The sequence below is a fragment of the Brienomyrus brachyistius genome, chromosome 24, assembly GCF_023856365.1.
Source record: "Brienomyrus brachyistius isolate T26 chromosome 24, BBRACH_0.4, whole genome shotgun sequence".
In the NCBI taxonomy this organism is placed as follows: domain Eukaryota; kingdom Metazoa; phylum Chordata; class Actinopteri; order Osteoglossiformes; family Mormyridae; genus Brienomyrus; species Brienomyrus brachyistius.
The window spans coordinates 1998525-2020807 of record NC_064556.1 but is presented as its reverse complement, the minus strand read 5'-3'; the positions used below and the strand labels follow the sequence as shown (position 1 = coordinate 2020807).

The following is a 22283-nucleotide window of genomic DNA, read 5'->3' as shown; positions in this document are numbered from 1 at the left end:
CTCGATTGAGTTTTTTTTTTAATTTTTTGACTAGTAAGATGTGAATGCCCAGTCTGGGACCTCGCTGCCTTTCAATTAATTATCTGCAAATGAACGCTCAGTCCTTCTTCCGGGTGAAATGGTGAGCCTTTGACTGAAATCTGTTAAATAACTGTCTGTAATTGGTTTAGGTCAAGGCTGCAGACAACTGATATCTGCGTCTCTGATTAATTCCAGTCAATTTGTTTATACATCATTTTTAACAGTTTATTTTTTTTTGATGACCATACATTTCGGTCTGTTTGTGCGCGTTTTTTCTCTATAATATGGCTTGTGATGGTGCTGGGGTGCGGGGCGGGGGGTCAGGTGATTGACCTATTGATACATCCACGTTTCACCGGTTCCCTGTAAGGGTATAATATGGCGCGTTCTGTTTCGTGTCTCTCGTAACCTGAGAGAATCCCTGTGTCATACAAGTCCATCTGCTGTGCCCAGTAGAGACGGTTTCTCACGTGGGATTGGGAGAGAGACTTATCAAAGCGACGTGATAAACCTTTGAGAGCCCCGGGTTGAGTGGGGGTGCAGAGCAGCCAGCCAGAGGTACAGCAGTTGGGGTGTCCAAATCAAACATCTAAGAACATCTAACTATGGCCAGTTGCATAAAGGTTGCTTTTGTCCGAGACATCGGCATGCGCTTTAAAGGATGAATGCGCTCTTTGCACTGCGATTTATTCCCAGCATCGGAAATATGCACTACTTTGCCGTGAATCCCTCAGTTAGGGATTCTCATCGGCACGTAAATATCACGAAGGTTTCCTCTGGCGTGAAAATCATATTGCTGCTATCACCTTTGGATATACAAGTAAAACGAACAAGTCATCCCCAAACCCCTTCAACGAAAAGCGACTTTATCAGAAGGATGTAGTCCGAACACTGTCACGGAGTAGATGGGCTTATATGAGATGTTTTTATGGGCTGTTGCAGATTTTTGATGGACATACTGATAAATACAATGTAATTTTCGCTACATTAACTGCAGGATTGATGAGGCAAACACTTCTGGTCGGCTACGATGGGAAGGCTACTAAAAGTGAAAATAAATTGAATTAAATTGAACCAACCCAGCCAAACTATTAAGAGCCCATTGCTTAATTGATGGTGCTAAAAGGTTTTGTTTCTATTAAATTAGATTATATGAAATTTTGCTTTTAATCATCTTTAGTATGGTGCTGTAGGAATTGCTAATCGTCATAAAACTGTGGAGAATGGCAGCGGTAGATGGTGTTTGCATGATGAGTTTTAACTGCTGGTAAATAACCTGGAAGGAGGAATCGGTGTAGGTGATGTTTTCGCTGAATCCCTCCATCATCGTCTTTCAGGGAAGGAGGAATCGGTGGCCACCTTCAAAGGCAACGAGTTTTTCTGCTACGACCTGTCGCTGACGCCCATCCAGAGCAGCACGGACGAGATCACGCTGTCCTTCCGCACGCTGCAGCGCAACGGGCTCATGCTGCACACGGGCAAGTCGGCCGACTACGTCAACCTGTCGCTGAAGAACGGCGCCGTCTGGCTCGTCATCAACCTGGGCTCGGGCGCCTTCGAGGCGCTGGTGGAGCCCGTCAACGGCAAGTTCAACGACAACGGCTGGCATGATGTCCGCGTCACTCGCAACCTGCGCCAGGTACCGGAACCGGCCTACCGCGTGACTCCGTCCCGCTCGCCGCTCCTTCTCTGCTCTCCCACAGGTTGCTGAGGTGGAGCACTGCTTCCTCTTCCTGTTTGGCAGCCTTTCTATGCTGCCCTGACCCCTATGACCTCCCTGATTACCATAAATGTCTGTATAAATGTGCAAGTATTGAGGTGCCCAAGTTGACCTTGTTAAATGATCTTAACGATGCATGCTATGCTTTTCATCAAATAATTACAATTAACAGATTATTACTAGTAGTAGTAGTAGTGATAATAATGGTATTAGTAATATTTTGAATAACATTTTGACTTTTAAACTGAGCTCTTTAAGCAGAATTTTAATGAAGGATTGTTCTGGATGCTTAGTCAGCATGACGGGTGTGACGTGCTCTCCGAGGCCCGCTCTGCATTGTAAGCAAATGACATGCATCAGAATATTATTTTCTTCCCACAAAGAACAATTCCGTCGCCTCGACGGGGCCTTCAAAGAACGAGGCCTGCTGAATGTTGACACAGACACTGTCTTTGAAAGATCAGAGCTAAAGCTTCTTCAAAGCGATCTTGTGGAAATGTTTGAGCGAGCGGATGATGACGGCATCAAAGCAGGCATAATTCCTGCTCAGGATCCCGTGCTCTGAGGTCAATTTGGGCCACTCAATGGCGCGTGCCGCTGGACGCTCATGCCATCTGATACCCCCCCGGAGTCGGAAATGTGGGCGCACACAAACACCTCCTGCAAACGGCGACGGCTATATTAGGATTCTCCAAAGAAATCGACCTTCCGAACAGCCGCTAACTTAGATTCAACAAGGATTCGCCAAAGATGACGCGATTTTCATCACTAATATTTTAGGCCGTGATCTCAGTCTAAGTCAAATGTGAGATTTTTTGCTGATTGGCGTAATTTGCTTATTCATCATCCACCAATTGTTCACTTTTGTCTGTCAATGTTCACTTATGTCAGTCCAAGTCAGCCAACCGCTGAAATTAACGTTGAATAGTGTAACTGAGTATCTTCCTATAATCAAAGGTCTTCCAGAGTTAAAACACTAACATTTCAGTAACTAATTATCCAGAATTTATAGCTTTATTAGGCTTTATTTATCTTTGCATCATGTGAATGTTTTAATTCGTAATCTCTACTATTTTCATGTCTAATATTCCAGCATTCTATGTGAGAATTAGAAAGGACCGGAACAATGGAATTGGATGATTAAGACACTCTTTTAATCTGCAATCTACATCCCATTTGTAGCCTTGCGTTCTGACGTCCTGTGCACCAGTATAACAGACAGGAAATGACCTGGTTTCCATTACGTCACATATGTTAGCCTGTACAGAAATCCCAGAAAGATCCACTTGTGCTGCCTTATTAGTCCGAATGTGTCCCTCGGCCTGGACATCAGCCATGAGACGATGCCAGATTACCATTTACATCAATTTTTATTAGCGCCGTACCAGTGTACAGTATATACGCTTTTAATTATTGGCAGTGCTGATGTGGAAGTAAGGTCTTGAAAGGTAAAAAATCTCGTCAGTCGGTCAGCGTCGATATGTGACTGACGTCGCCCGTTTGAGTCGTCCCAGATCTTGTAAGTAGCACTGGAAATAACTGCGGGTCTCTGGAAATTGTCCCACATCTCCGGTGATGGTTCCGACGTTCATGTCTGCCTTGGCACTCGATTTGAATGTGTGTCCTGAGCACGCTCCCGGCACACGGGCCATCCAGACACGGAAGTCATTACCCTTTCGGAATATTGTCCTCCCGACAGGCCGGATGAGCTGTTCCTCAGACGTCAGCCCGTGGCAGAGAGCGTCACATAGATTACTGAGCCCCAACGGCGACACAGACGCCGCAGATCACAAGTTTTAAATGAGCTTTTTTATGATCCTGGGGTCCTTTGTTCTCTCTTACTTTTCTGGAATAGCATGAAGAAGCACAGGGTCAAAATAGCGGGGTTTTGATGTCAGATGAAGCACGTGCTTTTGTTTAATGTACCCCGGCAGTGGGGCTGTTCCCATTGATGTGACGTAAAGAAAATACCACCCCCTGCTGACAGCTCTGTGCTCCGCGGGTTGGCTTTCACTGCCTTTTTGTCTTCGGGGCAGAAGAGGGGAGGCTCTTTCAGGTCTTAGATGAGCTACCGGAGGCATATTGAACTTGCTGAAGCTGTCGTGTCGGTTAGACTCGAGTTGCCCTCTCTGACATGGCAGTACGGAGTAATTTGCGCTTCTCCACTGAGAACTGGTTCTCTGATTTTTTTCCGGTGTCTCTTCCCCAAGAGTTGTTACCGGTGATAGGAATCTAGCTCCAGCTTGGTCTTCGGAGTAATCTACTTAGACTTTATTTTGAGGAAACATTTCTCACTGCCAGGAATTCGTAGAGGACACCCTCACGTCTTTCAGGCTGATAATTGACCAGTCTGTTGGCTTAGCGATACTGACTTTTCTGGCTAAATCAATACTGATAAGTATTGGGCTGATCTTCTACATAAATCTCATACATAATCTTCTATACTGTTATTAGAATTTGCTCAGTTATCAAAATTTAATTTTAAATGTGTGTAGTTTTCAATATCGTTTAAAGAAATTTCGGAAGGCTATTGGTTCAAATCCCGGAGCCAGCAGACTGATGTCGCCATTGGACCCCTGAGCAAGGCCCATAACCCTCAGCTCCAGGGGCCCTGTATACTGGCCAACTCCGCACTGTGACCTCCAAACTTGCTCTCACCTGAGTATGTGTCTCACAAAAAGCAAGATGGTGTAGCTGTCAATTTCCCCATAAAGAACAATAAAGTGTCATTAATCTGTGACAGTCATCTTAACTATTAATCAGTTATATATTTAATGGTGTCAAAGTACTTAAAATCATTTAAATACATTTTTGTCAAGTTAATTGTAGGAAAGGGTTAAACACCACCGCTGACATGGATCTCTTAAGGACTAAAACCTGTCTTCTGTTTGCATGTTATCGTATGATCCCTTTGCTTCAAGCCCCAGGCCCAATAATTCTCTTTCCCTGTCACTCGCAGTAAAGTCACTGGGCTCCACGTCTCGCAGTTAATGTTTACTGCAGCCGTGCCACTTTTACTAAATCCAGGCGAGTATATTTTGAAGTTTCACTGTTTTGACTGAATAGACTTCCAGATGTACTTTAATGCATTTTTACCGCGGTGATAAATGGCTCATTTTTTCTGTCTTAACTTGTTCCTTTTTTTATTTAAAATTTTAATATCAGGGATATAAGAAAAATCCCTACCGGTTGGTTAGACCTCGTAAAAAAACGGGAACGAACAGCAGATCCGAGAACTGCCGATTTGTCGTGCTTAGTGACTTACAGTGCGATGGAGCTGCAGTGTGCTTAGTGAGTCACAGTGCGATGGAGCTACAGCGTGCTTAGTGAGTTACAGTGTGATGGAGCTGAAGCGTGCTTAGTGAGTTACAGTACAGTGCGATGGAGCTGCAGTGTGCTTAGTGAGTCACAGTGTGATGGAGCTGCAGCGTGCTTAGTGAGTCACAGTGTGATGGAGCTGCAGCGTGCTTAGTGAGTTACAGTACAGTGCGATGGAGCTGCGGCATGCTTTGTGAGTTACAGTACAGTGCGATGGAGCTGCAGCGTGCTTAGTGAGTCACAGTGTGATGGAGCTGCAGCGCCCGCCACCCCCTGCTAAGATACTAATCGTTGGGCCCCAAACGGGAGCCTCTGGCTGTAGCCAGCATCCCTATCGTATCACTGAGGGAAGGAGGGACTAACTGGCTGGGGTATCTCAGCTGCCCACTGTGCCCATGTGGCTTAAATCAGCGGTTCTGGAATGAGGGCTGTGGCCCACTAGAGGGCGTCAGTGACATTACGACATTGCTAAAGCTAGGCCTGGGCTGAAGTCTATACCAGATTTTCTCAGTATGTATTTTCAGAATGAGCTATAGGGTGACGCAGTACCGTTTACACTGATATATTCATATATAAATTTAAGCCTTTTTTAAAGATTTTAAACAACACAAGAGTGTCGGTCGTGATATTACATAGAATCCCAGAATCACGGCTAAAGTCAAATCGTTCAGGTAGCGGAGTCCAAGGGGCTGACAGAGGAGAAAGGCCAGGATTCATTGTTACTTGGTTCATTTAGTATAAATACTTTGTTAAAAATAATGTTTGTTTTATGTTGTTGAAGGCTAATGCCTTAAAATGAGGGTCTTTTCAGTTAAGTGCACATTTAATGGTTGTCAGGCTACTGATGTGAGCCGTTTGCCAATTTTTTTTTAAGATTTAGATTTTTTCTGTTCATAAACATTCCCCTTCTGTTTTGAGAGTGATATCATTAACTGAGAGAAAAAAATAGTGTTGGAGGACACAGTGGAGAGAGGCCGCCTTTGAGTCGTGTTTGAAAGAAATGACATTGTTTGGCAATGCAACCAAATTAAAATCCCTTCATATTAATAAACACTGGCAATTTTGGTCGTAACTGCAGGAAGCACACAAGAGAAACAATATCATAAACCGTGCGGGGGAGGGGGGGGGGGGGGGCAAGCACGTTTTCCTGGACACTCAGGGTCCTTGGATAAAATAGGGTTGAGGACTACTGGCTTAAATGATTCATTGGTCACAAGCTGTGAGAGTTTGCGTCAGTGTGCAGCGATTCCGAAGGGGAGAATATCCAGGACTCTGGCGAACTCCAGGGCAGCGTGAAGGTTATTAATAGATCCAAGATCATTTTGGAGAAAAAAAAAATATGTTACAAAAATATTCTTTGACTCCACCTCCCTGTCTTGGCTCCTCCCCCCGATCATGGAGTTTTCTTAGATATATATGGATTTAACCTTTTCGTTAAAATATTCGAACTGCGTAGAGACGGCTTTCCACTGTAAAGTGTCCAAGCCTGACCGGAGCCGTAACCACGGTGACATGGTCCTGCTTACTAGCAGGGCCGAAAACATGACCAAACCAAGCTTGTTGCATCACCACCATCTGATTGGGCAAAATGCACGGAAAGGAAAAAATGGCACATTCTGTATATTATGGGTTATTAATATTATCTTACATCCAACCACCTACTTAAAAATACTATAGAACAGCTGGACAGTATGGATTCATAATGCAAATTTACGCAAGTTAATGCTGATTCCACTAGTGAAATCCCTGATAGCGTGCTGACATAAGATGGTGATTCTCACAGGCATACTAGCGGAAATTAGCACATAGTAAATCACGATGCATACTGTGAGGACAGTAAATAAATGTCACTTTGGTTTGACATCACTGTCGATCTCCAAACCCCTCCACGCCTTTACCGAGCCGCTTCTGCAGTGGAAAACTGAAGCGAGCCGAACCGCACTGTAACTAGGCTCGGTTCCTGTATGCCAGTGGAAAACTGAAGCGAGCCGAACCGCACTGTAACTAGGTTCGGTTCCTGTATGCCAGTGGAAAAGAACCATAAGGTAAGTTCAGGTTTAGATGTATCTGTGTGGGGCAAATTTTAAGGATACTTTTTTAGCACTTCTAATTAAAAAAAAAAATTGATTTTATTCAACTGCATTGTAAACCTTTTTGTCAGCTTGGTTTTAATGTGGTTATCAGCCAGTAATTGCAAAAAGATGACAGTTGCTAGACTGTGTGTGTGCATCTTTGTACTTAGGTAAAATAACTCTACAAAAAGTTCTATGTAGCCTGTTGTTTGATACGGCTTTATACTGTGAACTGTGAGTAGTTAATAATTTTAATGTGGAAAATACCAGGCTCATAGAAAACCTTTGGGTTGACTTTAACCTTAGGAATCATATGAATATGCATAGCAAAAGAAAAAGAAAAATAACATTTGCATTAAAGAGATCTTAACAATGTGCAAACACCCAAAAATAAAACCCAAAGCAGCAGACAGACGGTGATCGGTGAAGCCTACTTGCTCCACCAAGTGGTGAGAACGTGTCAGGAAGACCTTTCTGAGCCAGAGGGAAGCCTCTTCTGAGGCGGGGGTGTCCGAGTGACCTTCCTGCAAGACCAGCGGGCATCCCAAAGAGCGTGTGCTTGGCCTGGGGCTGCGACGTTGGCCCTGCCATGACGCAGCAGTGACCATGGTAACCTGGCTGAATTTTTGGGGAGCGGTTGTCATGGGGCAAGATTGCCTGCCTATCTGGGAGTGAGCTAATGTGTCTGTGAGGGAGTGAGATAATGTGTCTGTGAGGGAGTGAGCTAATGTGTCTGTGAGGGAGTGAGCTAATGTGTCTGTGAGGGAGTGAGATAATGTGTCTGTGAGGGAGTGAGCTAATGTGCGTGCACTCTAAGGGAGTGAGATATTGTGTGTGCACTGTAAGGGGAGGGGTACAATATGTGTGCTGTGTAAGGGAGTGAGTTAATGTGTGTGCAGAGTAAGGGAGTGAGATAATGTGCATGCAGAGTAAGGGAGTGAGATAATGTGTGTGCACTCTAAGGGAGTGAGATATTGTGTGTGCACTGTAAGGGAGTGAGATATGGTGCGTGCACTCTAAGGGAGTGAGATATTGTGTGTGCACTGTAAGGGGAGGGGTACAATATGTGTGCTGTGTAAGGGAGTGAGATAATGTGCGTGCAGAGTAAGGGAGTGAGATAATGTGCGTGCAGAGTAAGGGAGTGAGATAATGTGCGTGCAGAGTAAGGGAGTGAGATAATGTGCGTGCAGAGTAAGGGAGTGAGATAATGTGCGTGCAGAGTAAGGGAGTGAGATAATGTGCGTGCAGAGTAAGGGAGTGAGACAATGTGTGTGCAGAGTAAGGGAGTGAGATAATGTGCGTGCACTCTAAGGGAGTGAGATAATGTGTGTGCAGAGTAAGGGAGTGAGACAATGTGTGTGCAGAGTAAGGGAGTGAGATAATGTGTGTGCAGAGTAAGGGAGTGAGATAATGTGCGTGCACTCTAAGGGAGCGAGCTAGGAGAATGTAAGCACTGGTGTAGCAGTAGTTCAGCAAACGGACACGTGCACAGAAGCTCCCAATTCTGCAGAGGAGCCTGGCCTTGGAAATGTACTTAATGCAAACTGCTCCTGTAATATCTGGCGGTTCTGCGCCAGTGGGCCGGACTCCGGATCGGGCCCCGCAACGTTTCCTTAACCTGTTTCCATAACCCGCGTGCCCCAGTGGCTGCAGCTGCCAGTGTCCCGACACGGATGCTTGGAGCCATTTAACAGAAGCCCAAAAAAGACAAGAAAGGAAGCACAGAGATATAAACTTTACCGTGTTAATTAAAGCTTAATTAATGAGTTTGGCACAATTGAGATGATAAAGACTATTTGTCATAAACGATTTATAGGATGTATAGAGCTGTTTTATTTCACCTGCACACAGATGTCTGTTTTAACACAGAAGTAAGCTCACCTTCTAATGTGTTTCTGTGTGAAATAAAATAGCATTTTATATGTCTCAGGTCTGTCCTTATGATCAAAATTTACGCCACTTACTGGTGTAGATGGTCACGTACCCAGAAACACCAAGAGTATGGTCTGTAATCAAGGTTCGATCTATTTACGGAGTGTTCCTGGCTCCGGCTGATTCCCGGCAACCCAGCTATCGAGTTTTTCCAATCAAGGTCGGCACAGAGTTACCATCCTGAATGGTGAGATCGGGGCTTGTTCGTCCTGCGTGTGGCGCTGTCGAATAGCTGGAGTGAACCTGAACACAGAGCGAGATTTTATGCCGTTATAGGTCAACGTTTCAGGTGCTAAGACAGGACGTCCGAGATTCTTGCCGCATGATGATTGGCTGATGACCTCCGGCTGACCTTGGTCATGGAGAAACGGCCTGGAGTGACAGATACCTGACGCCATCTCCGCCTGCTGCCTTCGAATCGCTTAGCTGCTTCGGCACAGCGGCACAGATGCCACCTCACAGTGCGATAAGCCCAGCAGGCCGCATTAGGCAACGGCAATTAAACATCCAGACCAGAGGGAGGCGCTGCTGAATCCGGTGCCAGATGCACAAGTGGCCTGTCGCTGTCTCCGATGCTGTTGACGCACGGTGCGATTCGCTCGGGTTTCTCTGACCGGCAACGCGCCCGTCACACCTGCGCCGTGTCCACTGAGCTCATTTCCCCCAGGCTTCAAGTGCCGAAGGCGATAAAATGAGCTACAGCGATAACGAAACGCCCGAAATTCAAAGTCTCCTGTGGTTGCTGTGGACAGATTGACATTCTATCTGTTAAGGCTAAGAGGAGAGCTGTGGTTCGGTGCACTTTAACCTGCAACAGATGCAGTGGGGCCCGGGTCACGGATGTGGTTCCCCAATTAAACGATCTTTCCCCACCGGCATCGCTCATATGTCACCTAGCAACAACAACCGCTGAGATCCATCTGGCGCTGTGGTACTTGGCAACAGAATGACCCTTCAGTTACACAAATCAGTGCAATAATGTCAACAAAACAAATGTCAGTCCTACCCGTGTGTCAGACACACTCCTAGTGCAGATGTTGCCTTCCTGTGCTGTGAGGCTGCATATTTTCACCAGAACAACCTCAAGTTGGTTCCTTCGCACAAGGAGAGGCGCGGTCCCTGTTTTTAAATACATATTCCGAAATATGAAGTAGTAAATTTATCTGTTTATCAAAATCTGAATTTATCAAGTATCAGGGTTTTTGTTATTTCTCATTATGCAGGAGGGCTACACAAGTGCAATGGGATTTAGTAACAGCCTCTACATTCATAACATATATTTATAATGTAACAGTCAAACATAGTATAACAAAGTAAATGTCATGTATGGTTATTGCGCTCAGTTATCTAGAAATAACAGTGCATAGCACTGATGATGCGAAGTACAATAATAATAGTGCAGTTTATCAGAAGAAGATAATATTTTTGACATGAATTCTATTTTGCATGCTATATTCACCCAGTTTTGGTAATGAAAGGGATGTGATGTGTGGGCCCCTTTAAGCACCACGGTGATGTGCACACATGTGACCTGCGGTTAGAGGTGAGGATGTGACACATGGGCCCCTTTAAGCACCACGGTGATGTGCACGCATGTGACCTGCGGTTAGAGGTGAGGATGTGACACATGGGCCCCTTTAAGCACCACGGTGATGTGCACGCATGTGACCTGTGGTTAGAGGTGAGGATGTGACACATGGGCCCCTTTAAGCACCATGGTGATGTGCACGCATGTGACCTGTGGTTAGAGGTGAGGATGTGACACATGGGCCCCTTTAAGCACCATGGTGATGTGCACGCATGTGACCTGTGGTTAGAGGTGAGGATGTGACACATGGGCCCCTTTAAGCACCACGGTGATGTGCACGCGTGTGACCTGCGGTTAGAGGTGAGGATGTGACACATGGGCCCCTTTAAGCACCACGGTGATGTGCACGCATGTGACCTGCGGTTAGAGGTGAGGATGTGACGCATGGGCCCTTTAAGCACCACGGTGATGTGCACACGTGTGACCTGCGGTTAGAGGTGAGGATGTGACGCATGGGGCCCCTTTAAGCACCATGGTGATGTGCACGCATGTGACCTGTGGTTAGAGGTGAGGATGTGACACATGGGCCCCTTTAAGCACCACGGTGATGTGCACGCGTGTGACCTGCGGTTAGAGGTGAGGATGTGACGCACGGGCCCTTTAAGCACCACGGTGATGTGCACGCATGTGACCTGTGGTTAGAGGTGAGGATGTGACACATGGGCCCCTTTAAGCACCACGGTGATGTGCACGCGTGTGACCTGCGGTTAGAGGTGAGTATGTGACGCACGGGCCCTTTAAGCACCACGGTGATGTGCACGCATGTGACCTGTGGTTAGAGGTGAGGATGTGACACATGGGCCCCTTTAAGCACCACGGTGATGTGCACGCGTGTGAGGGCTGGCATGTCACAGCATGTGTTGACATACATTTCCATGTCCTATGCTTGAAGGAGTTATGTTTTCTATTCCGGGTGTGTGTGTTTATGGCCTGGGAGCGCCTATTGAAGTGTCAGTTTGAATTCTGCCAGCTATCAATCTTCTGGCAGAGCCAGAAATATTCATTAAAGCACATTTACTGCTTGACAAAATTTATTTATTAATTTATCTTGGTTTTTGCCTCAAAAACCCCAGTATCCACGGTAACAAGGAGAAAAGTAATGCATTATTAGGAAAATAAAGTAGATTCATAAACAGAGAAAGTTGGCGACAATATTACCATTAAATACTGTAATAGAAACAATGATAATTTTCTGGCATATTGAACTTCCTTATTCTATATTCTGTTCAGGGTCTCAGCCTTGATGTTACGTCACTTATGATGTGACCCAAACAGTCAGACATTTTGTAACGGTGATGAATTTGCACCCAGCAATGAGCGCAAAGCCTCTGAGCAGCTCGTTGTTATTTCTGTGTGAGCGCCATTTGCCTGCTCTAATTGAAACAGTGGTTGTTTTATAATTAAGCAGCATGTTACCCAGACCCACACTTCCCGTGCTTCTCAATTCTTTATCCTCTTTTCTGTTTCCTGTAGTTTAGTTGGAATCTTGTCAGGGAAAAAAAAACCAAATATGGCGTTCTGCAGCCTGACCTTAGGTGACAAACTCGAGTTCTACAAACATCCAAACTAGGGATGCGTTCAGTTGGCTTTTGAAGTTGGGGGGGGGGGGTTGGTCTTGAGCCCGTTTACATGATGAGGGCCCCCCCCCCAACTCCAGCTGAGTCATCGCCTGCACTTTCTGCCTGTCACCATGCAGTGCTTTGTTCCCTACGTCCCTTTGAACAGGCATATGTTTGTGTGCGCCCACCCACCCACGCCTCATACGCCCCTGAAAAGTTTTATTTATCGCCTTTGCCGTCTCTGTGACGTCTAACACCTTTCTCTCCCCCTCCTTCTGATCCTCTTTAAAATGTATTTTCTTTCACATGAAATTTATTTTCCAGTGAATAAAAGATGTTCGGCGTACGCACTGGGCTCTTCCCATTAATAACAAATGCTTTAGGGAAATCCCAGCCAGCCCCCCACTTCGTGTCTTTTGGGCAGCCCACTTCTTTCCTTTCCTCTCCTTTCTTATAAATTCATCCTTCATTCCAGTCAGTTAATTTATTTTTTATGCCAGTAATATCAACAATTATGATTTGTTTGCCAATGTTTTCTTTTTATTTACAGTCACGGAGAACAAAAGCCATCTGTAATACCCCAGAGGGCTATTTTTTTTGTTTTGATTAAGTCATATAATTTTCCCACTGCTTGCTTTTAATAAAGTATTTCCAGTGATTCTGGCTAAAACTACAATCTCCTAGAAAATGGGGCCTTCCCTACCTGTCGGAAGCGCATACGGCCGGGATTTCTGCCACCCTCTCATGAGGGAAATGCTGGACCAGCCCGCACTGTCTCCACATGCCAATTGTTAACGCTTTTGACCTAATTTAACGAAATTTTGCTTTGAAAGACGTCAGCTCCAATTCCAAGAAATGTAAGTCACCTCACAGCAGCCGTGTGTACTTGATGGTGGAAGACACCCCTGCTATTACGCGTCGGAAATTGTTTCTGCAATTTCTCGCGCCGTAGCGGGTGATGCCGACTGAAATCGTCTGCTCTGAAAGGCTTCTCCTGAAGAATGTGTTCTGCAGAAATGATCGCTTCAATTATAACCTGTGAAATTCATGCATATCATCAATGCTAAGCTGATGAAATGGCTATTCAATGAGGGGAAGTAGCTTTAGCCACCAGCTGAACTGTGCCCTATTTATGCCATATCTGTGCCATTAATCTTCCGTGATTGGTTTGCTTCCCGGGGGGGAAATGACATCACAGTCCTGAGGACAAACACATAGGTGGCACAGCATGCTAAGCTAACTGTGAACTGCGGCCCTTGATGAAGCATACGTGTATGGCTGATGTCCGTCTAACCCCTCTCTCTCTCTCCCTCTCTCTCTCCTTCTCGATTTCCATCTGCCGTTCCTTTTCCCTCTCGCAGTTTGTCTCTAGCCCGTCTGTGTGCCGCGGTGCACAGTGTTGCGATTGTCACTCATAGCACAGCGCATCACTGCCAGAGGCAGCTATGATGGCCGTTCGTTGGTTTGCTTGCCAGTGAAAAAGAGAAAAAAAAAATGCCCTTTTGGATGTGACCTCCCAGATTACAGCTCAGTGTACTGCTGGAAATATTAAGACACTAAATATTTCGTTGGATAAAGATCCACTGGCCTTGCTAATTGCTGAAAGATTGCCTTCCTAACTTCCCATTGGCCCTCTCAGCAGTTTCACCGTCACATCTAGTCTATTCTAATAACTATTTCTACGCTCCTGCACCTGTCTGGGTCTCTCCATGTTTTCTTCAATACACTGTTAGCCCCCCTGCCCCACCCAACCCTATCCCCCCCTCTATGTGAAAATTGATTTGCTAACTCTTGTGTCTTTTTACTAACATTCTCCAGAAGCCTCGATATTTTTTTCCTTTTCTGTACAATTTCCTTTCTCTTTTTTATTTATTAAGAAAAAATATATATATTTATATCTTTATATCAACTAACACTGTCTCATTCACGGAATGTGAGCCATCATCTGTTGTTTTTCAACTTAACTTGAGTACTAACAGAGAGCAGAATTGATTTTAGTATTTTTACACCCCTTGATTCGTAACCTGTATACTTGCCAGTTCTTTCTTTATTTCTTTATTTGGATTGTTTGTTTTATTTCGAACTTAAAAAAAAAAAAACAACAACAACTGCCTTTTAATTTAATCATATGGAAGAGATTATTGGAATGACGTTCTATTGCTTATTCACCAGCGTATTCACTTGTTAATGGAACAAAAGCAGTAGATTTAATTATTTTCTCAGGTGTCCTTTATTGAGTTCAAGGTTTGTCCTTCTTTCCCCCCCTGTTTTCTCCCCCAAGCACGCAGGCATCGGACACGCTATGGTAAACAAACTGCATTATATGGTAGATATCATTCTAATTGTCTAGCTTGGTTTGCCCTGGACTTTACTTTCCTCTTTCCATTTTGTTTGCTTTTAACATGCAAAAACAAAACAAACAAAAGACCAAGTAAAACAAACCCCAACAACAAATCAGTCAGAGGAGGTCGGGGAAATATTTTAATTAGTCCTCCCCCCCCCACCCTGGCCCCCAGTGTAGTCTCTCCAGCCGGGACACTGACGTCCTCAAACGTGGAACTCCTCCTCAGACAATAAATAGGACACACGTTAAGAAAAATTAGCTTCTTAATCAAACTAGTAGAAACACTTAATTCTTCTTCCCTATTTTATTTACTTTTGTTTGCCCCATATTGTTCTTTCAAACTTAATATCCGGATGAAGAAATAAAGAATTACTTCAAAAAAAGATTAAAGATCAATTACACAGTTACCTAATATCAACAATATATTTTTTTCCCTGTTAATTTTGTCCCTGTTAATTTACCCCGTTAATTGGTTTCTTTATTTAGTACTTATTTATTTGCTCTAGTATGTGCTGGAAGTGAACGCACACAGCGGACACGCTAACGAAGGACACGCTGCGTTTGCAGCGGCAGGCAGTAAGCGTGGTGGATCGCGGCAGCGGCCCCGAAGCCGTGTGGCTGTGGCATGTGTTTGCCGTGTTCTCCAGGAGAAACGCCACACATGCCCGCGTTGTCGGCCGCTTGACCACAGGCATTACGTCCATGACAGACGTGTGGTTCACGTGACCCCGAATAAGCGACTGCGACGAGTGTTACTAGGCGAAAACAAGCATCTATCCATCCATCTCACTACCACCTAGATAGTGTCCCAGTGAACAGCATTGATGTTTACTGTAATACGAGCTGTGAATGAATCATAGCGTGTCTATACTGTATATAAGATACATCATATATAATATACATTGCATTTTTATCTAAAGCCAGTTCAGACCGGTTCAAACAGGCCCTATATGCAGGCTAACCTGGGCTGAAGCTCGGGGCCCTGAATTGTAGGGGCCCCCATAATTTTTTTGCCGAGATTCCGATAGCAGCATTTTATGCTGTAGATGGGGCCCCGCGAACGACCAAGAACGACCTCGTCTCCCAGACAAGAAGACCATCTGCTTGACTGATTGCTTTTCTGTTCAGGGCGGCCTCTGGATATTATGGGGTCATGGAGCTCGCAGGGAAGAGCCTCGCATATATCACATGACCCAAATTTGGAATTTAGATTGGGGATCAGGCTCCGTGTCTTTGTGTTGATATCTCCGGCTCGGCTTCCGGCTCATGGGCCTATCAGAGCACACACAGCTCTCTCTCCCCGACCCCCTTGCAGCTGCCCCTTAGTGCCTGTCGCTGGAAGTGCTTAGACCCCGGGGCCCCAGGCACGCTTGTGCAGGAGGGGGACGACCCCAGGGAACGTGTCCGACTGTGTCCGATCAGCCGTCTCCATCAACACTAACACTACCGCTGTACCTCGAGTCTGACTCCTAATCCCTGCATGTTAAAGTCAACCTTCTCTTCTCATGCACTACTCTTTTGGTATATATGTATATGCATATATATGTGCAACATATATACATACATATATAAAAACCTAATACTTTAACAAATTGTATGTTACTTCTTTTATTCCCCTCCAAAAATCCTGTGCCCGGATGAGTAATTCGAAAAGAAAAATAGTAACGACTAACCGTGACAACAGTTGCACACCTCACTGTACTCTAACAAAGGGAAAGCAGACAGGGGAAAGGGCTTCATTGTCTCTGTGAGTGGAGGAGAGACGCCTGCAGTACATGGGCTCAAGAAGCAAAAGGCACTGGAAGACGGGAGCGCACTGCAATCAAAGACAGACGAGGGCTGCTGTGGGTTTTGTGTTTTTTTTCTTCTCGTTTTGTTGTCGTCAGATCTGTCAAGCTGACAGAGGACAGCACTGGAGTCGTGGGTGTCGGGTGGGTAGCTGGAAAGATCCCTTCAGGATCTCGGAGCCGCCGTCACGCCGCACTGGAGCGGCTGGTTCTGATGAGCGGGTGGGAATCAGGGAGCCGGCGAGGCTGGGGAATTTGTTACCGCGAGCGGGGAGTTAGACGGCGGGGAGCGAGCAGTCACATGAAGGCAGTGCTGCCTCAGTGCTGTTTTAGCACTGCTTTGCCCTCCTTCATTCACTGCAGATGATGGAGCCCAGTCTTCCTCACCCCCACCCCCCAGGAAAATCTGAAAAGCGTTCCATCTTAGTCATTCCGTTTATCGTAGCTTTATTGCTTTGGTCCACATTAATTTCCTTTAACCGTTGTGTTTGTCTATGCATCCTGTTGCATGGTTTTACGGGTAAAAAAAAATAAAATAAAATAAACATTTCCTTTCGCTGCTTCCATTTCACACGTATAAGTGTGTGGGCACTTGCATTTGCCACGTGAGCATCATCTCATCCGTGTGTGTACGCGCACGCGTGTGTGTGTGTGGGTGTGCTTTTCTGTTTGCTATTTTATCCCGCTCAGATGCTAACTTTTGCTTACCTATATTTTTATTCTTTCTTGCCTTTTCATTGGTTTGCACATTAATTCACACGGTGGTAATTTTATATTTCCATTCCTCATCTGTGTTTATTCTACGGTTATTCTTTGCTATGGCTTGTGTTTTGTTAAACACCTCAGTTGAAAATTCATAATCATCCCCATGCATGGCTATACACTTCCTTAGCTTGAATGGATAGTTTTGTTTCATTTGAAATGAATGAATTCAAAAACAATAAAAAAGTAAATATTTGATTTTGCAATCTGCAGCGAAGTTTGATCAGGGTTTGCAAATCAAATGACAAGGCATTGTGAGCTATATAAATATATATTAGTACAGTAAATACTAAACAAACCTGCTAAAAACTGTTACTAATACTATTGTCTGAATCAAACTTTTGTTGTAACTGTACTAACAACCATTTTTGTGTCTGACTCTCCCTTATTTACTAAAGTACTAACCGATTCAGTTCACCCTCCCAACCCAAGTTAACACAGTGACACACCAGACTGACCCCTTTGTCCCCCTAACCCCCGTCATTTCCTGCAAACTCTGTCTCTGGTATAGAATACAACCCCCCCCACACGCCCCCTCCCTCTCGCATCACTCTGTTACTGGATCAGCGACCGCAGATAGCATATAGCTCCCCAGCTGGACGTAAACTGATTGATCTTCAGATTCCTGGATCTCCTCTGTTGCCTGTTAGATATAATAGTTTGGTTACCGAACCAGCTGCCAGCCACCAAACGAGCGACTCCACCAGGTCTGGGCTGACTGGTGTGGGATCCTCTTCCCACAAGCTCCAAACATGACACATGACCTGCCGCGATGTACATGGCTAACGTTTCTTTTTCACTTTTCACGCCGTGGATTGCAAGCCCCTTCGGATGTGGTGCTAAGTATTTGCCTGATACTGTTCTGTAAGATGTAGATGGAGATGTTCTCCAAAACCTATGCGGAAGCACCACCGGTAAGCGCACATCTGAGAAGAATGAGGTTCCTTTACTTATTTGTTTATATTCTCCCATCTTTTTTGTATCGCATTTTTAGCAGTGTCTGTATTGAAATTCTCCCTCTAAAAGTCAAAGCAACCCATCTGCAAGGAATTAGGGCAGCTCAGGTGAGTGCCAGTCAGCAAAGGTAAGGTGCCTCTGGACTTCAGCCCTGATGGAAGATGCTCTGTTGCTTTGTCATTGTCTGTACTGTGCTGATTTTATCCATTTTTACATGTAACATATTTCCATAAGATATACGGTACAGTCTTTACCATAGAGAGCGGGGTATTGGATATTCAGTAGGTTTAGATTGTAGGTTTGGCTATGAATTTGTTTGGCCAGTTACAGAAGGTAACTCTTATTTTGGTGTCTTTCATTCATCGACACCATTCAAAGTAGAGGGACATTTGGAACGTTAAATATGTTTCATCAAAATCTTCTCATTTATTAGAATCAGTGAAATCTGTGATGATATATGAAGGCTGACATCAGCGTATTTACACTTCTGAAGATTCTGAATCAAAACGAAGAATAAATACAACCCCAAATGGAAACGTTAATGGAATCCTGTGCGTCTTCCATTATTGAGGGGAAGACTATCGCTGATTGTCGATGGCGGGGATAAGCATGTGCTCCGAGTCGAGAAACGTCTGTTTGAAGTTTGTCTTTTTAGAGCAATAATCCTCAACTTCTGAGAAAATTTTGTGTAAAAAAATAGAGAAATGGCGAATACACTGATAATTTGCAAAACGAGTCATGTTTTTGTGGAAATGATGAACTTGAGAAATTGCTTTAGGGTAGTGTGTGGTGCCTTGGGGGGGGGGGGGTTAGGTCATTGCTGGTCAGGGACGTTAAGTGGAACTGTCTAGCAGCCCAATGTCGTTCTGGGTGCGCAAGGCCATTTCTGCGGAGGATTGATCAAACTGGTCATGAGCGAGTGAAGGGCGGCTGTAACTCCGCTTCCTTTGAAAATGTGAAACAAATGAGTAAACCGCGTCTGAAAGAAATATTGATTCTCCCTTCCTTCTCAGCCGGCTGCCTCATGTTTATTCACGCCGTTGTTTACGTGACGGGAATGCTCTATCTGAGGCAGGATATGAAATTAGAATAGGCTGGCGTCAGATCCACCGCTGAGCAATTACTGTGTGTCTGAGGTCTCCTGCCTGCGTACAGGTTTCACTCTCCCAGCTCTGTGCCTCCTCTTTCCTGCATCGTAAGCTTGTTCTCTGAGGTTTAGCATGATGCACGTAATGGGACCTTGTTTCTCTACGATTAAGATGCAGGAGAATGTGTGGTTTTTTTTTGTGTACGTTTGTGTTGTTTAGAGATGCCCGGGAAATGTACAATTCCTGCCGCGTAGTTCCTGTCCCAGCTGAGCTCTTAACTAATTAACCTTCTTGCTGTGATTGAGCCGTTAGCGGAAGGAATCTCCGGAATTAAATCGAGTTAAACCGAACGCTTTCAGTTAGCATTCATGACAGGCTTCCTGTCTCGTTGAACAAAATCTGCCGACGTAGCTTCAGATGCGGCCCTCTTGTGACAGGGCCGTGCGGCAATGTCGAACTTTATATGAAATCAATTATTTGCAGGCTCCTTGATTGTTGGAGGGCTCTGTAGAACAAGGCAGGCATTGATTAACTGGAAACATCAGGCCAACTGGATTATTCACTTAAGGGTTGATGTCAGGTGTGGCTACCTGGATAGCTGATTCAGAGTTACTTCCAGAAATAAACCGCTGCACAAATGTGGAAGCTGTATATCAAGAGTCAGTTTGTGTCCCAGTGTATGTGTGAGCCACATACAATTATTCCTCCGTATTCCTTAACCGTTTATCCGCTGCTGGGTGGTGATGAGCTTAGAGCCAATAGCAGGAAGCTCATGGGAGATTTACTTACACAAAAATGTTCTGAGGGCAGAATGAAAAGTGATTGGTTCAAAGAGACAACCAGTCAGATTATAGAGGAGATAGTTTCAACGAACTAGAGGAGGCAGGACCATCCAATTAGATGTCTTGGTCCTGTCTCCGGCTGCTTGGACCCTCCTCCTGTACGATCTGATTGGTTGTCTCGCTGAACCAATCATTTTTCGTTCTGCCCTCAGAACATTTTTGTGTAAGTAAAAGTCATGAGCTGCGAGGGAGCGCAGACCTTGAGGCGGGGGCCACATCCCGGGAGGCATGAGGTGCCGGTGTGAGCAGAGGAGAGGCGACAGAGGCCCGTCTGGTAGTTATGTGAGAGAATAAAAGCCCTCAGAGCCTCAGGTATCTGGCTGCCTCGCCCTGCAGGCCCTCCAGCTTCATTCATATCACTCTCAAGGAAGCTGCCATCTTAATTCTCAGCGTGACGCTAGTCTTTCCGGCACAGTGAGCACCTAGTGCTGCCCGGTTTCTGCAGCTAGAAATGAGACAGACTGACACCAAAAGCTGCCAAAAAGGCCACAATTTCACCCGTACAGACGTGTCTCATACCACCTTCCAATCTCGAACTTGTCTCACACGATGAAAATATGCCAAGTCGATTGAAGTGAAAGGGTTAATAACAGACTGTGAAATCATCCCAAATAATGAAAACATGACAAAAGCCGACTGTAAAAATAGTTGGGATCAGTTAATTCATCTATATCTACCAGAACGTTCTACATGCAAAATTCCTTTACCTGTTAAACAGATTTTATTGAATTCTTTTTTTACTATTATTATTCTTAGGCGAAGTTAACATTTTAATGATTCTTTAAAAGGAGTTTATAATAAAGTCAAGCCAGATTAAAATAAATAAATAAAATAAAATTAACATTTTATCAACAGCTAATATTAAGCATCTCATGTTCATTGTTTTAATTCTTTTGTAGTTTTATAGCTATTTATGAAGTTTTTAGATTATTTAATCTCTCTTAATATTCCTCTGCTCTCGCCATGAATATAGCCCCCAAAACAAAGCGTAGGTAGCGATGCAGTGTAGGTGTGGGACAGGACAATCAGATTAACCCAGAAAATCATTTGGGCGGCAGCGTAGCGTTCACATTGACGCGTTCTTCTCATCGAATGCGTTATCTGTGAGACATGTGGTGCAGGCTTTGCGAGGGTAAATTTATTTATATACCTGGTATGGATCAGAGAACAGAGTAGCATCAGGCTCTGCCTGGTTACGCCGGCTGGTTGGTGTTTAGTGACCTGAATCAGCGCCATGTAACAGGACTGCGGGAGACTGTGTCATTAATCATCGCTGAGGTGCTCTGACATGGATTAGTGATGTAGTTAGCAGCAAGTGATCCGTGCGTGTTGGCTAATAGGCCGACTTAACCTGTCTAAATACATGCAGACCAAGTGTAGACTTTATGAGAACTAAAGGAAGGCAAAAAAAATGCATATATCTGCGATCATATTAGCAGGCTTTTTATATAGAGTGAGGCCCAGACTTGTTGCCTTCGATTATGGAAGAATTGGTGGATGGTTTGTATAGGTATGAGGATGATGTACAGTAGTTTGTTAGTTATGAAGCATACGCTGTTGACATCAGCCTTATTTTTCATAGTAATTGAAGCAGGAGATCTACATGATTAATCGGTGATAATTACTTAGTACCTGGCATAATTCTAGTTATGTGGCTGTCGTGGTGTAATATAAAATAGCCAGTGTATTTAAAATCTGAAATTTTAACTCTTATGAGTCTTTGGGGAATGAAAAAGGTTGGCAGTGTAGAGGAGATGAGATTAACGGGGTATGTTTGAGTGGCCTGATGCTGCACTAATTAAGGACCTTTATGCACATTACAGGGATATATTCAGATACAAAAAATCAATTAAAAAATGAAGACAAAAGGATGTCAACTTTTCTGGTTGAGTTCATATGTCTTGGAAATGGGTGATTTTTGAGTACAGTAGAACCTTGGAACTCGAACGTCTCCTACCTCGACCAACTCAGACTTAAAATGGGTCTGTTGAATTTTTCTCGACTTGCACCTCGAGCAAAATCATGTAACTTGACCGTTTCTGCTCAAACTTGTATGGGTCGAGACGTTTTCAACTCCACCAATTCAGACCTCAAACTGGTCGGTCGAGAAAAATCTAACCACAACTCGAATGAAAACTCAGAACAAAACAAAACAGAGCTGCTAAAATTCGCACGGATCGAGACGCATCTCTGATGGGCTGACAGAGGCAAACGGACCTGCTGGAATGCCGATGAATCACTCTGCGAGCTGCGACTGAGTTCGACGTGTGAAGCTGGTGGACGTGTGTCTGCT

The 22283-nt window shown here is 44.7% G+C and overlaps 1 protein-coding gene across 1 annotated transcript in view; it reads left to right on the top strand.

Moving 5' to 3' along the window:
* LOC125720187 (neurexin-1-like) overlaps positions 1–22283 on the top strand; it is a 609464-nt gene that overhangs the window by 280060 nt on the left and 307121 nt on the right. Inside the window, 2 exon segments of the mRNA XM_048995368.1 lie at positions 1359–1660; positions 14492–14515. Of these exon segments, the coding sequence (XP_048851325.1) occupies positions 1359–1660; positions 14492–14515 (326 nt within the window).